General features: G+C 32.5%; 2 protein-coding genes across 2 annotated transcripts; both read left to right on the top strand.

Moving 5' to 3' along the window:
• The first annotated feature begins 3,409 nt into the window (after nt 1-3,409).
• On the top strand, nt 3,410-6,266 carry LOC106333208 (exopolygalacturonase clone GBGA483). Its single transcript, XM_013771679.1, has 4 exons — nt 3,410-3,661; nt 4,356-4,670; nt 5,040-5,555; nt 5,838-6,266. Exons 1-4 carry the CDS (start codon nt 3,476-3,478, stop codon nt 6,084-6,086), a joined length of 1,266 nt encoding a protein of 421 aa, XP_013627133.1. The 5' UTR covers nt 3,410-3,475; the 3' UTR covers nt 6,087-6,266.
• Nucleotides 6,267-7,174: 908 nt separating this feature from the next.
• LOC106332482 (polygalacturonase) lies at nt 7,175-9,068 on the top strand. Its single transcript, XM_013770942.1, is given in 5 exon segments — nt 7,175-7,347; nt 7,445-7,750; nt 7,900-7,965; nt 7,968-8,423; nt 8,608-9,068. Coding segments are annotated over 5 exon segments (1,197 nt in total). The 5' UTR covers nt 7,175-7,236; the 3' UTR covers nt 8,866-9,068.
• The last annotated feature ends 2,865 nt before the right edge of the window (nt 9,069-11,933 follow it).

Below are 11,933 nucleotides of genomic sequence, written 5' to 3'. Positions count from 1 at the left end.
CAGACGACTTACGGGGGTTAGAAACGTAAAAAAATTTCGGTTTTTTTGTTTGTTCACAAGGGGTTGGTTGTAATTTCAATAGCCTTTTAGGTTACTTTTGCATTTGATTCAAGTTTGGGTTAACTTTTGTGTTTGAAATCAAGTTGTGAGTCATATTTGGCAATTTTCCCAACATAAAATCTAAAACTAAATTTTTTATTTATTTTATTTATTTATTTTTTATTTTTTATATATCTAGGGTATTAGGGTCCTTTTACCTATTAAATGAAATATTTTGGTCATTTTTCTCCTTGTGGTCTATTTTTGTGATCAAAACTTGAAAATAGTATATTTAGGAGAATTGTCCTAAGTCTTTATAAAAAAGTTTTTAAATAAGAGTTCAAGTAATTTTAGGATTTGCTTCCTTCTGTTATCCAAAAAGCAAATAAGGCTTAGTTGGACTTGTTATTTGAATAATTCTGGTTAAGATTAAGATTTTCGGATAGTGAACACTGCATTTTTACAGAAATATAATTCCTTATAAATCTGGATTTCAGGATATTGTTAAAAGTAAAACTCGATGATTTATAAGTCTTTATAAAGAAGTTTTTAAACAAGAGTTGATCGCATATGTCTATAAAAACATATAAATGTGTAAACTTGTGAAGTCTTGTGAGGAATGCTAGGCAGAATAAGTATAAGGAACTTAAAAATGATTTATAAATGTTTATAAACTGATTTATAATGGCTTACAAGTTAATTTTTCTAAAGTCTCTCAAAAAGACAATCAACACAAAAAGGCATATTTGGTGAAAGAGCCATGTCCTTCAGCAAGGGATATATTGCCTCAACCCTCTCTGTAGACTGTACAGAGACCATGCTTGATCAGAATCAAACATGCTCATTTCAAGGTTTAGTTTTATAAATACTACTACTTACCTTACCTCATGTGGATGGAGAAGAGAATGTGAGAAGCACCATGATCTCGAATGAAGGAAGTGGAATCAGTGGCTCGCCCTCCCTAAGAGCTCCATCTACAAGTATGGTCCGAGCCCTTGGACGCGACAGCATCCTAATTAAGAGATGTCTGAAGAAGATGAGAGAGAAGAATGTATTAAGAAGCTAACTCTGCAACTTTTATAAAGCATTATAAATATGTAATTTTTTGATCGCACAAACCACGTTCTTGTTCAAAGTCCTTCTTGCTTCTTCAAACAACTCACCAACCTCGTCGATCTTCAAAATCCGAATGCAAGCCAATCACATATTATTCCTACGCATCAGCACTCATTTCCAAAAACAAGATTGAAAAATAATATGCTTTCCTAACTCAACAAACGCATGCTCCATCTCCACTGCTTCTTCAGATATTATACACAAAACAAGACATAAAAAATGATTCTCATAAAGTACCAAAGTTACATAACCAAAACACCAACCTTCCACCTCATATATTGCACATACTAAACCTTGCTAGTCAAACTACAAATAGTAGCATTGTATTACCTCAACAAAGTGAGGTACTTGATATGCATATCACCACACATATTCTCCACAACATCCTTTAAATCCAAAAGCTCACATCACACCTTTGTAATTCCCTGCAACATTACCAGATCAACCAAGAGAAGAAGTAATCATGGAATAATCTTACTCTTAGGTTAGTAATTAAATATATGTTAAGCTATACGTCTTTTGATTGCTAACAAATCAACAATAAGATTCGAAAGGACCCAATTTATAAGGTCTTATAAATTTGAGATTTGAAAACTTCATGAGAAATTTTTTGTCTTCCTTTCCAGAAACAGATCGATTTTGATAAACCAAGCTACAATTACAGAAATAGACGAAAATCACCATCTATTATCCTCTTACCTTTGTTAGCGTTTCTTAGGCGTAGGGAAAGAGATCGTCTTGTTTGTCTGAGCTTGTAGAGTCTGTCAGCTTTGTCGGAGAACTCGTCATCGTTAGATCTCGCCGGAAAACTCGTCGTCAGATCTCGTCGGAAACTCTTCAGCGTTCGTAAATCTTACCGGGAAGCTCATCTTGTTCGTTTGAGCTCATCAGCGTCGTCGGATCTCGCCGTACAACTAGTCAGAAATTTTGTCGGAGAACTCCTCAGCGCCGGAGAACTCGTCAACATCGTCTGATTCGTCAGATTTGATCACTGGTATCGTTCATTTTGGATCTGAGATTTGAAAAAATCTTGGAGAAGAAAAGAATAGTTTAGGTTTAATTAGTTAGGGGTATAATGTTATTTTGTATAATGTTATTTTGTCTATTAAAATTTTAATAGTAAAGTTGGTTAAGGTATAAATGAAATAGGGTACAAGAAAAATGGTATTTTTTGGAAAATCCCTATACACATTTAATATCTAAAACATTTTATTTTTACGTCATAAATCTAAGTTTCGAGTGAAAGGTGATTTATTAATTAACAACTATACTGATTGATGGGAAAAAAACTTATAGTTAAAAAGTGTAAACCGACAAACATGAATATTGTTTGAATGCAAATAGAACCGTCAATACAAGTTGTAAAATTGTTTTATGTTATAACTAGGTGATACGGGCTTAATCGCTTTACAAATAGTTATTAGTTTAATTTTTAATAATTCAAAAACCAGCATAATAACTTATTATTTATGTTTTCAAAAAATTAAATAAAATATATATATATGACAAAAATCTAATTAAATATATATGTTTAATTAAAATTTATTAAGGATAACATTGACTTTAACTACTTAATTTATTATAATTGTTTTATATTTTATTTCTAAATTTTATAATTGAAAAATATGTTTTAAGATAACGACACAATATATAAGAATTATCTTTTTTTTTTCAAAAGTTAATATTATTAATAAAAATTTGTTTTTGATTATATAATTAATAATATATAAAATTCATTAAGGGTAATATAGATATTAACCGCTCTAACTTTCAATGTGAGAGCTCTGTTGATAAAAATTACTCGCAAATAATAGTTTAGATTCTATCATTTATTTTTCAAAAAAAATAATTCCCATTAGTTTATAAATATTTTCTAAGAACATTTATTTATTTGAATTGGAATTCTAGTATCTAAAACCAAATCAAACTTAAAAGGAAAAAAACTAAACCAAACGTAACAAAAACGTTTTACTAGTCTGATTTTCTTTTGTAATACCGAACTGAAACAAATTATAAACCGGATTTTTGATCGCTAGATGAGACATTTTTTTTTTGCAACCTTACATGCATGTCTCCATAAATAGAAAACAGAGCAAGTCAAAAAGGTCGTGCTTAATTCTCTCATTATGTATCACACATAATCATCAGTTCTATTTTTAGTTACGCGGAATTTGTGGTTTTCAAACTCTTTCGCTACTCTATAAAACGAACTCTTGACTCATCAGAGCAAACCAGAAAAAAAACGAAAAAAAGGTATAAAGAGAAAATAAACGATAAATAAGAAAATAAAAAATATCAATAAATTTAAGAGAGTAAAAAAATGGTGGGTTTGCGTCGAGCAAAGACACTACTTTTTGTAGTACTAGTGGTTATGGCCACAACAATAGCAAATGGGGCTAAAATGCTCAAAGAAAACGATAAAGACGAACCATCCAAAGGAAGCGGTGAAACAATTGATGTTAAAGCATCAGGAGCCAAAGGAGACGGCATAACCGATGACAGTAAGGTTCGTAACATATCTTATATTGGTTTTTTTTTTTTTGCTTAAATATTTTATCTTATATTGTTATAGTCTTATCTACTCTATTAAAATATAGTCTTATTTTTATCTATCGTTAAAAAAGTTTTCAGACCAATTCACTAGAAACTTAGTATATATTACTTAATATTTAAAGAAAAATGAAAAAAATATTATTCTCCTACATCTTAGATATTGTTAACGTGATCTTAACAATAGTTGGTTAAATATTATATATTTAAATAATAAATACATTTATTTGAAAGAAATATATATTTGGTTTACATAATCTTAGGTATATATATATTATATTGTATACATATCTACATAAGTTTTTTCATCTAAATATATACATAATATTTTGGGATCCCGTATTTTATTTGAAACAGAAAATATTATAAGAATATAAGAATAGTAGAACATATGAAAATTTTTAAAATAGGCTATGAAAACTATATAGTGATGAAGGTTTAAATTATTGTAACAAAAAGTAAAAATTCACCTATATTTTAGTTATATTATATATAATATTATTTTTTTAATAAATTCAGTTACATTACTATTAGTTTAAATTTTGTAATAAAAATGAAAACATTACCCGCGTGGATGAGCGGATTAAAATCTAGTTTCTGTTATAATTCGGTTTTAAGTAAGAATATGGTGTGGAACGGATGTTATGTAGGCATTTGCGGATGCATGGAAAAAAGCATGTGAATCAAAATCACCAAGCAAGATTAAAGTGCGAAAGGGTAAGTATTTGGTAAAGACCTTAGAGTTCAAGGGTCCATGCAAAAGTGCCGTCACTTTCGAAATGGATGGCCATATAATGGCTCCTTCTAAGGCCACTCCTGGTAAACCTCATTGCGGATGGATTAATTTCGAAAAACTCGAGAATTTCAATTTGAACGGGCATGGAGCCATTTTTGATGGTCAAGGCGCCACCGCTTGGAAGATCAATGACTGTGCTAAAACTGGGAAATGCAACACTCTCCCGATCGTAAGAACTTTCAATTCGACATAAATATAAAATCATATTTTTATGAGAAAATATATAGAAGAGAAAACATGTTTTTATTCCAAAATAACAGAAAACATGACAGAAAAAATCTAATACATAAATTAAAAGTTAAAGAAAATTGTTTTATATTTAGATTTAATTTTAGTAATTAAAGTTTAATAGTTATAGGATGAAATTAGGATGATGGTCTAGGGTTTGAGACAATTTAGTCATTTTATCATTTAATTAATAGTATTTTCGGGATGTTTTGCATGCTATTTTGTCATAATTTTTTGTGTTATCTTAAAGATTTATCTAATTTTTCAGAAAATATAATTGACTAACTAGGTAAATATTCATCGGTAACAGAACATCCGGATCACAGGTCTCACAAACTCGAAAATTAAAGGCATAAAATCAACAAACAGCAAACTTTTCCACATGAACATTATCAACTGTAAGAACTTAACGCTTGAGGATATTGGTATCGATGCACCTCCAGAGAGTCTTAACACCGATGGTATCCATATTGGAAGGTCTGATGGCGTCAGATTAGTACGTGCAAAGATTAAAACCGGAGATGACTGCATTTCCATAGGAGATGGTACTGAAAATTTTCTTGTCGAGAACGTAGAATGTGGACCAGGACATGGTATTGCCATCGGAAGTCTTGGAAAGTACCCTAATGAGCAACCAGTGAGAGGAGTCACCATTAGGAGAAGCCTCATCAAGAACACTGATAACGGTGTCCGCATCAAGACATGGCCTGGATCTCCCCCTGGTATCGTCTCCAACATTCTTTTCCAGGATATCACAATGGACAATGTTAGCTTACCTATTCTCATAGACCAAGTGTATTGCCCTCATGGCCACTGCAAGAAAGGGGTATGTAACCAAATCAAAGTATTTACTATATTTGAAAATACATTCTCATAATCGTGTGCTTTCAATTTAAAATCATTTAGGAGTGCAGGGACCATGTACTTTTTATACTACTTTAGATTGATGATATTCACTTTTCGACGTGAGGCATTATAACCAGAAATGTTATGAGAGGGAATGTTTCTATACGAAACTCAAATTTTGACACATCACACATATATATATATATATATATTTTGGTGTGGTTGATAATACTGAACAAGCTTTTAAATCATATATGCGCAGGGACCATCGAAAGTGAAGTTGTCGGACATCACCTACAGGGACATTAAGGGCACATCAGCGTCAAAGGTGGCTGTGAAACTACTTTGCAGCCCAGGAGTGCCTTGCACTAATATTACTCTCTCTAACATAGACTTCGTATACACTGGTAAAAAGGGACCAGCTGTTTCGGCATGTTCTGACGTCAAGCCTAAACTCAAAGGAAAGATGGAACCACCTGCTTGCACTGAAAAAGCTAAACCGGATTCTTAAAGTTAAAGTCCCTTGTCCACCATTGAACCCATCCAGTCTGGTTAAGACGCTTTGGTCAGGGTGCGATGAAAAAGTTTAGAAATATGTCTTGTTTTTTTTTACCTTTAAATGATATGGATATCTAATAGAGATAATAGTCCCTTCAAGTTTGGAATTCATTAGCTGAAAGAGTGACACAATATTGGGTAGATATTTTTTTGTGTAATTCGCAATAATAATATAATTGAAATTTAAAGATTATTATAAGTATTCTCTATATTTATTTATATTTCCCAAACATTCATAATCTATTATGCAATAACACAAATACATACATGATTTTCAATAATAATATCCATGAAGTAGAGATAAGTTTTTGTTATTATAATTGGTAAGAGAAATTGTATGCAAACAAATAAAGAAGGCAATTCATTAACAAATACCTAATAATGATCTCAGATTCGTTTAACGGTATATTTGTCTTTAAATCAAAACACCTGCAGAGACAGTATACATAATTTAGAGAGTGTTTTTTCAAGGTTTTAATCCAATTAAACATAATGATGTTTTGATAGTCCTTAAAAAGTATTTTCACGTTTTCAAGATAAGAGAACAACTTTGAAATTTTTTAATTCTTGTGTAGGCTCACGTTGACATAGTACCTCCAAAGATTTTACACATCGACAACATAAAAAAAAACACACTGGTATATATATATATATATAGATGTTTTTAATATTGTGTCCCCGATTAAAAACTTTTCAAAATCTGCCTCTGCTTCTCTCTGAGCTATATACATTATAGCCTTCATATGTTGGTTTACGATAAATCCGTCCAACCGCATGTTTCAAACATAATGTTTCTTCTTCACTCATGTCAATTTCATAAGTTGGCGAACAATTAACCTGAAAAATGTACGTATCATAAAAATGCTATAAACGTGCACGAGTAGAACAAGTCTTTCGCCTAATAATAAACCGCTAGTTTCTCAAAATTAAATTAGCCTAGTTCCTTGACAATTGGCCAAACAATCTAAAAAACGAGACGTTGAGAGAAAAATGGGTTAAACATATCTCCATTAAGGCCACTATATAAAGCAGCAGAGGCATAGCTAAACTCTCATAAAACAAAACAAAAAACAATAAAACAATAAAAATAAATAAAAACAAAAATGGGTTCATATTTAGGAATTTATACAATTTTGGTTCTATGTTTGCTGGGATATTCAGCCAATGCTGAGGTGTTCACCGTTGGTGGTCCTCCAGGTTCTGATATTACTGCGGTTAGTATCTATACTATTTTCTAATTATTTCATCCAGAGAAATCTATAAACCGTTTTTTTTTTTTTGGCTAACGTACTCGTTGGGGTTTTGTTGCAGGCTCTTCTTAAAGCGTTCACATCAGCATGCCAAGCCCCTGCACCGAGCCAGGTTCTGATCCCAAAAGGTGACTTCAAGCTTGGTGAGATCGCTATGACTGGTCCATGCAAATCTCCAGTGGAGTTCACCCTTCAAGGCAATGTCAAAGCTGACGGTGGCTCAACGCAGGGAAAGGATAGGTGGGTCGTCTTCGAAAAAATCAATGGGTTTAAGCTAAACGGAGGTGGAACATTTGACGGTGAAGGCAATGCAGCTTGGAAGGCCAATAACTGCCACAAGACTTTTGAGTGCAAAAAACTTCCCATCGTAAGTGTTTTTGTTCAATAAGATATAGACAGGTATTTTCAAAAAAAATAAAATAAATATATACACGTTTTAAGTGGTTTTTGTTAAGAATATATATAATTCAGTGATGATCAATTCAATATATATATGATGCTATTCTTCTGTTGCAGAGTGTAAGGTTTGATTTTGTGGATAACGCTGAGATAAAAGACGTAACCTCGTTAGATGCCAAAAATAAAATTTCCACTTCAACGTTATCAGCGGCAAGAACATGACCTTTGATAACATCAAGATCATCGCTCCAGCTGAAAGCCCCAACACTGACGGTATCCATTTGGGAAGATGTGAGGGAGTCAAGATCCTCAACACTAAGATCTCCACAGGAGATGACTGCATCTCCGTGGGAGATGGGATGAAGAATCTCCTCATTGAAAAAGTTGTGTGCGGTCCTGGACACGGAATCAGTGTGGGAAGCCTTGGAAGATACGGATGGGAGCAAGATGTCAACGACATTAAGGTTATAAACTGCACCCTCGAGGGAACTGACAACGGGCTGAGGATCAAGACATGGCCATCTGCGGCTTGCACCACCACCGCTGCCGGTATTCATTTTGAGAATATCATCCTTAACAAAGTTAGCAACCCAATCCTCATCGACCAGGAGTACTGCCCTTGGAACCAATGCAACAAGAGCGTAAGTATTTTTTATTAGATTCTATGTCTTGCCACTATCACCGGATTCTATGAAAATGGATAAATTGGTTCAGCACACAAATTATTCTGATGTTTTCTAGATCTTTAGCATTCACCATTTTGGTAGAGGTTACATATGGAGTTCTATATATGATTCTGATTCCCAAAGTTTTTATTATTTGCAGAAACCATCAACAATTAAGCTGGTGGACATTACCTTCAGGAATATTAGAGGAACATCAGGGAACAAGGACGCAGTGAAACTATTGTGCAGCAAGGGTCATCCATGTGAGAACGTTGAGATTGGAGACATTAACATTGAGTACACAGGAGCTGATGGTCCACCCACTTTTGAGTGCACAAACGTCACACCTAAGCTTGTGGGAACTCAAAACCCAAAGGCTTGTGTTGGACCTGTGGTCAAGGCACCTGGCCAAGCGTAAAATGTTGAAGCTGATCAACACATCTAGGGCTTTCACATCCAATTTTGTTTTTCCTTCTTTCTAACCCTTTTTTCTTTGAAAAGTCTCACATAAGGGAGACTTTATGAAAACTGTAAATGAAAAAATGTTTCTATTCGATGCCAACACATATTATGTGTGTGTGTGCATAAAAAAATGTTTCTATTCGATGCCAACACATATTATGTGTGTGTGTGCATAAAAAAATGTTTCTATTCGATGCCAACACATATTATGTGTGTGTGTGCATAATGATGTAATAAAACTAAAAGATTTATATATCTTTTCTGCATGTGATTTGTCTTTTTAAGAAATTTAAAATGCTAAAAATTACTTAAACCTTAAAATTAACTAGCAATTAATGGGTTGATCTATGTGACCAGGGCGGAGTCAATTGGGAAGAGACGAGGTCAGCTGATACTTTTCTAAAAATATTTGTTTTTATTTTTAAAAAAATGTAAAATATTTGTTTTTACTTAAGAAAAATTATATATATATATATATATATTTTTGATGATCCTGGTATCCGGAGCTTTGAAATGATCCAACTAACGCCAATGACCGTCCACTAAAGTTTAGTTGGAGAGCCCACTAAGACATCATGAGGGCTGGTGATCACCCCTTGTAAATTCCACCAATGGCTGTAAGAAAAATTATATTGACCCCACCAAAAATGAAAATTTATCTCCATTAAATTTGTTTTGATCCCAATACAAAATGTTTTTGGCTCTGCTATGCGACTATATATGTCTAACTTTAGTATGTCGTTGTTCATCGATGAGTATGTGAAAAGTTACCTAGTGATTTTAAATAGTATGAGAAAGAATAGAGAAGAATTCTGATTTAAGATTTTTTTTAATAATTTGCTTAGAACTCTTAATAACACTTATTAAAAATGATATAATTATTAAAAATGTAATTATACAAATAATTATGATATTTTTTTTTGAGAAACTTTAACAGTTTCTCAGCAAAATAGCTGCTCTAGTGGTCTCATCTCACTTTTATTGTGAGATATTCTTCAGACGTCTTATCGAGATACTTGCTATTCTATTATTATCGTACGTAGTATTAGATTTGAATTAAACAGCCGAATTAATTTTGATTCCTGCTGATTTCGGATTAGACAAAACTTAAAAATGGAACGGTAACGTTTTCTGTTGAAGTTCGAGCTCTAATAGCTAATAGTATTCATGTCAAATTAAATTTAAGAACTTCTTAACATTTTACCCAAAAAAAAAAAAAAATTAAGAACATTCTTGTTTCTCCAACGCTATGCAGGATAAACGACACCAGGGTATACAATACATATATATATATATATATATATATATATATATATATATATAAATGGTAAACCATTCCCTGGAAAGAGAATACGAAAGCCTCGATGGCCACGCGCTGTGGAAATCTGGTGTAGTGCGGATTCGAATTCGGATCCCTTGGAGATCCACGACCTTGACCACCCGACCACAGACGCGTGGTTTACAATATATATATATATATATATATATATATATATATATAACTCTAGATATTTGAATGGGAAAAAAGATAATATTAAAATTATCAGATACGTTTGACATTCCTTTTTCAAGGATAACCACAATATTTTCGTTTCAAAATCTAAATTATTACAAGTTTATCTTTTTAGTAAGAGCAAAATCCCAATTAATGTGGGTTTAACACAATTGAAGTATATGTTCGTTTTTCTAGGCTTTCAGGGTTTAGTTAAGACTTTGTCGTCTTTTCCTATCGCTTCGTAAAAAGTCTGTAGTATATATAAATATTCATATTTTGTCATAATTTTAAAATATTTCATAATTTACTAAGGGGTTTTCAAAATCATGAATATTTTGAGAAAGGATGTTCATGATTTTTAAATTTTCAAAACAATATTTTATTCATTAATATGTATAGTCTAATTTATTTTGAAAACTCTCCATTAATCATGATTTTAAAACTAAAAAATTAGGTAATGGTCAACGTAAATTTATTGGCATATTTTCTAAAACACAAGCTAGTATTGTATGTTGGTAAAAGATTTAAAAAAATTTCTTAACCCACGTGCAATTCAATTTTTTTTTTTTTTTTGACCGGGTGATTGTGGTCTAGTGGTAAGGAGACGGGACTGAGACGCCAACACGTTTCAGGTTCGATCCACCTGCTGCGCGCAACTAAGTCACAATTATCCTGGTCACCTAACATGGATATGGGCCTATGCTTTAGGGCTCATTTGAATACCCGGAGAGAGGGTCTATCCGTGGGCTGCACCTCCCCTTGGGGATTAGTCTGGGCCTCTCCATTGGCCTAGGATACCCCCAGGTTAATCAAAAAAAAAAAAAAAAAATTCAAGTTTTTTTTGGTTGAAAATGCAATTCAAGTTTTGCATGTTCTAAGATCTGTGTGTTGTTGGACCATTCCTGACACAACGAATAAAAAGATAGAATGCCTCCGGAAAAATCGTTTCAAAGCTCGAGCACGTGTGCATTGTGACGGTAAAAACTATAAAGGACAAAATTGCAGTAGAAAGACGTTTTGATGACATAGGACTCAAACTCAAAGTACAAAAAGCAACCTTAGAGCATGTTTATTGGTAAACCCCACTCAAGGGCTCTTAATGATTTTTTTAGTATTTAAGTGAAGTTAAGCTACTTTGTTAAGAGATCCTTAATGTTAGTGGTTTATTGGTAGTATCTTAATTAGAGATTCTTAAAAATAAAAAATTATTAAACATAATTTTATTTTTAAAAAAACAAAGTTAAGCATATTATTTGAAACATAAATTTTAAAATAAAAACATTAAAGCATAAAAACATAAAACAAAGATTACATAAAAACGATAATAATTTGAAAGAGGCATCGAAGCTCAGTTGTTGTCTTGATCATGTCCAAATTTACGCCATATATGTTCAACCAAATCACCTTTCAGTTGTTGATGTGCTTGTCTATCACGAATTCTGGTTCGAACACCCATCTGATTGGCGATATTTGTTGGGATATCTGTCGAATATGTGAGATCGACATGTGAACTTCCGCTGCCTTCTCTT

This window comes from Brassica oleracea, chromosome C3 (genome assembly GCF_000695525.1).
Source record: "Brassica oleracea var. oleracea cultivar TO1000 chromosome C3, BOL, whole genome shotgun sequence".
In the NCBI taxonomy this organism is placed as follows: Eukaryota; Viridiplantae; Streptophyta; class Magnoliopsida; order Brassicales; family Brassicaceae; genus Brassica; species Brassica oleracea.
This window is presented reverse-complemented; position numbering and strand designations above follow the sequence as displayed.

Excerpts from the sequence above, each read along its gene's own strand:
- LOC106333208 (XM_013771679.1), top strand. The coding sequence starts at position 3,476 with ATGGTGGGTTTGCGTCGAGCAAAGACACTACTTTTTGTAGTACTAGTG. Across the intron at positions 3,662-4,355 it reads GCATAACCGATGACAGTAAG|GCATTTGCGGATGCATGGAA; the intron begins GTTCGTAACATA and ends GATGTTATGTAG. Across the intron at positions 5,556-5,837 it reads ATGGCCACTGCAAGAAAGGG|GGACCATCGAAAGTGAAGTT; the intron begins GTATGTAACCAA and ends ATATATGCGCAG.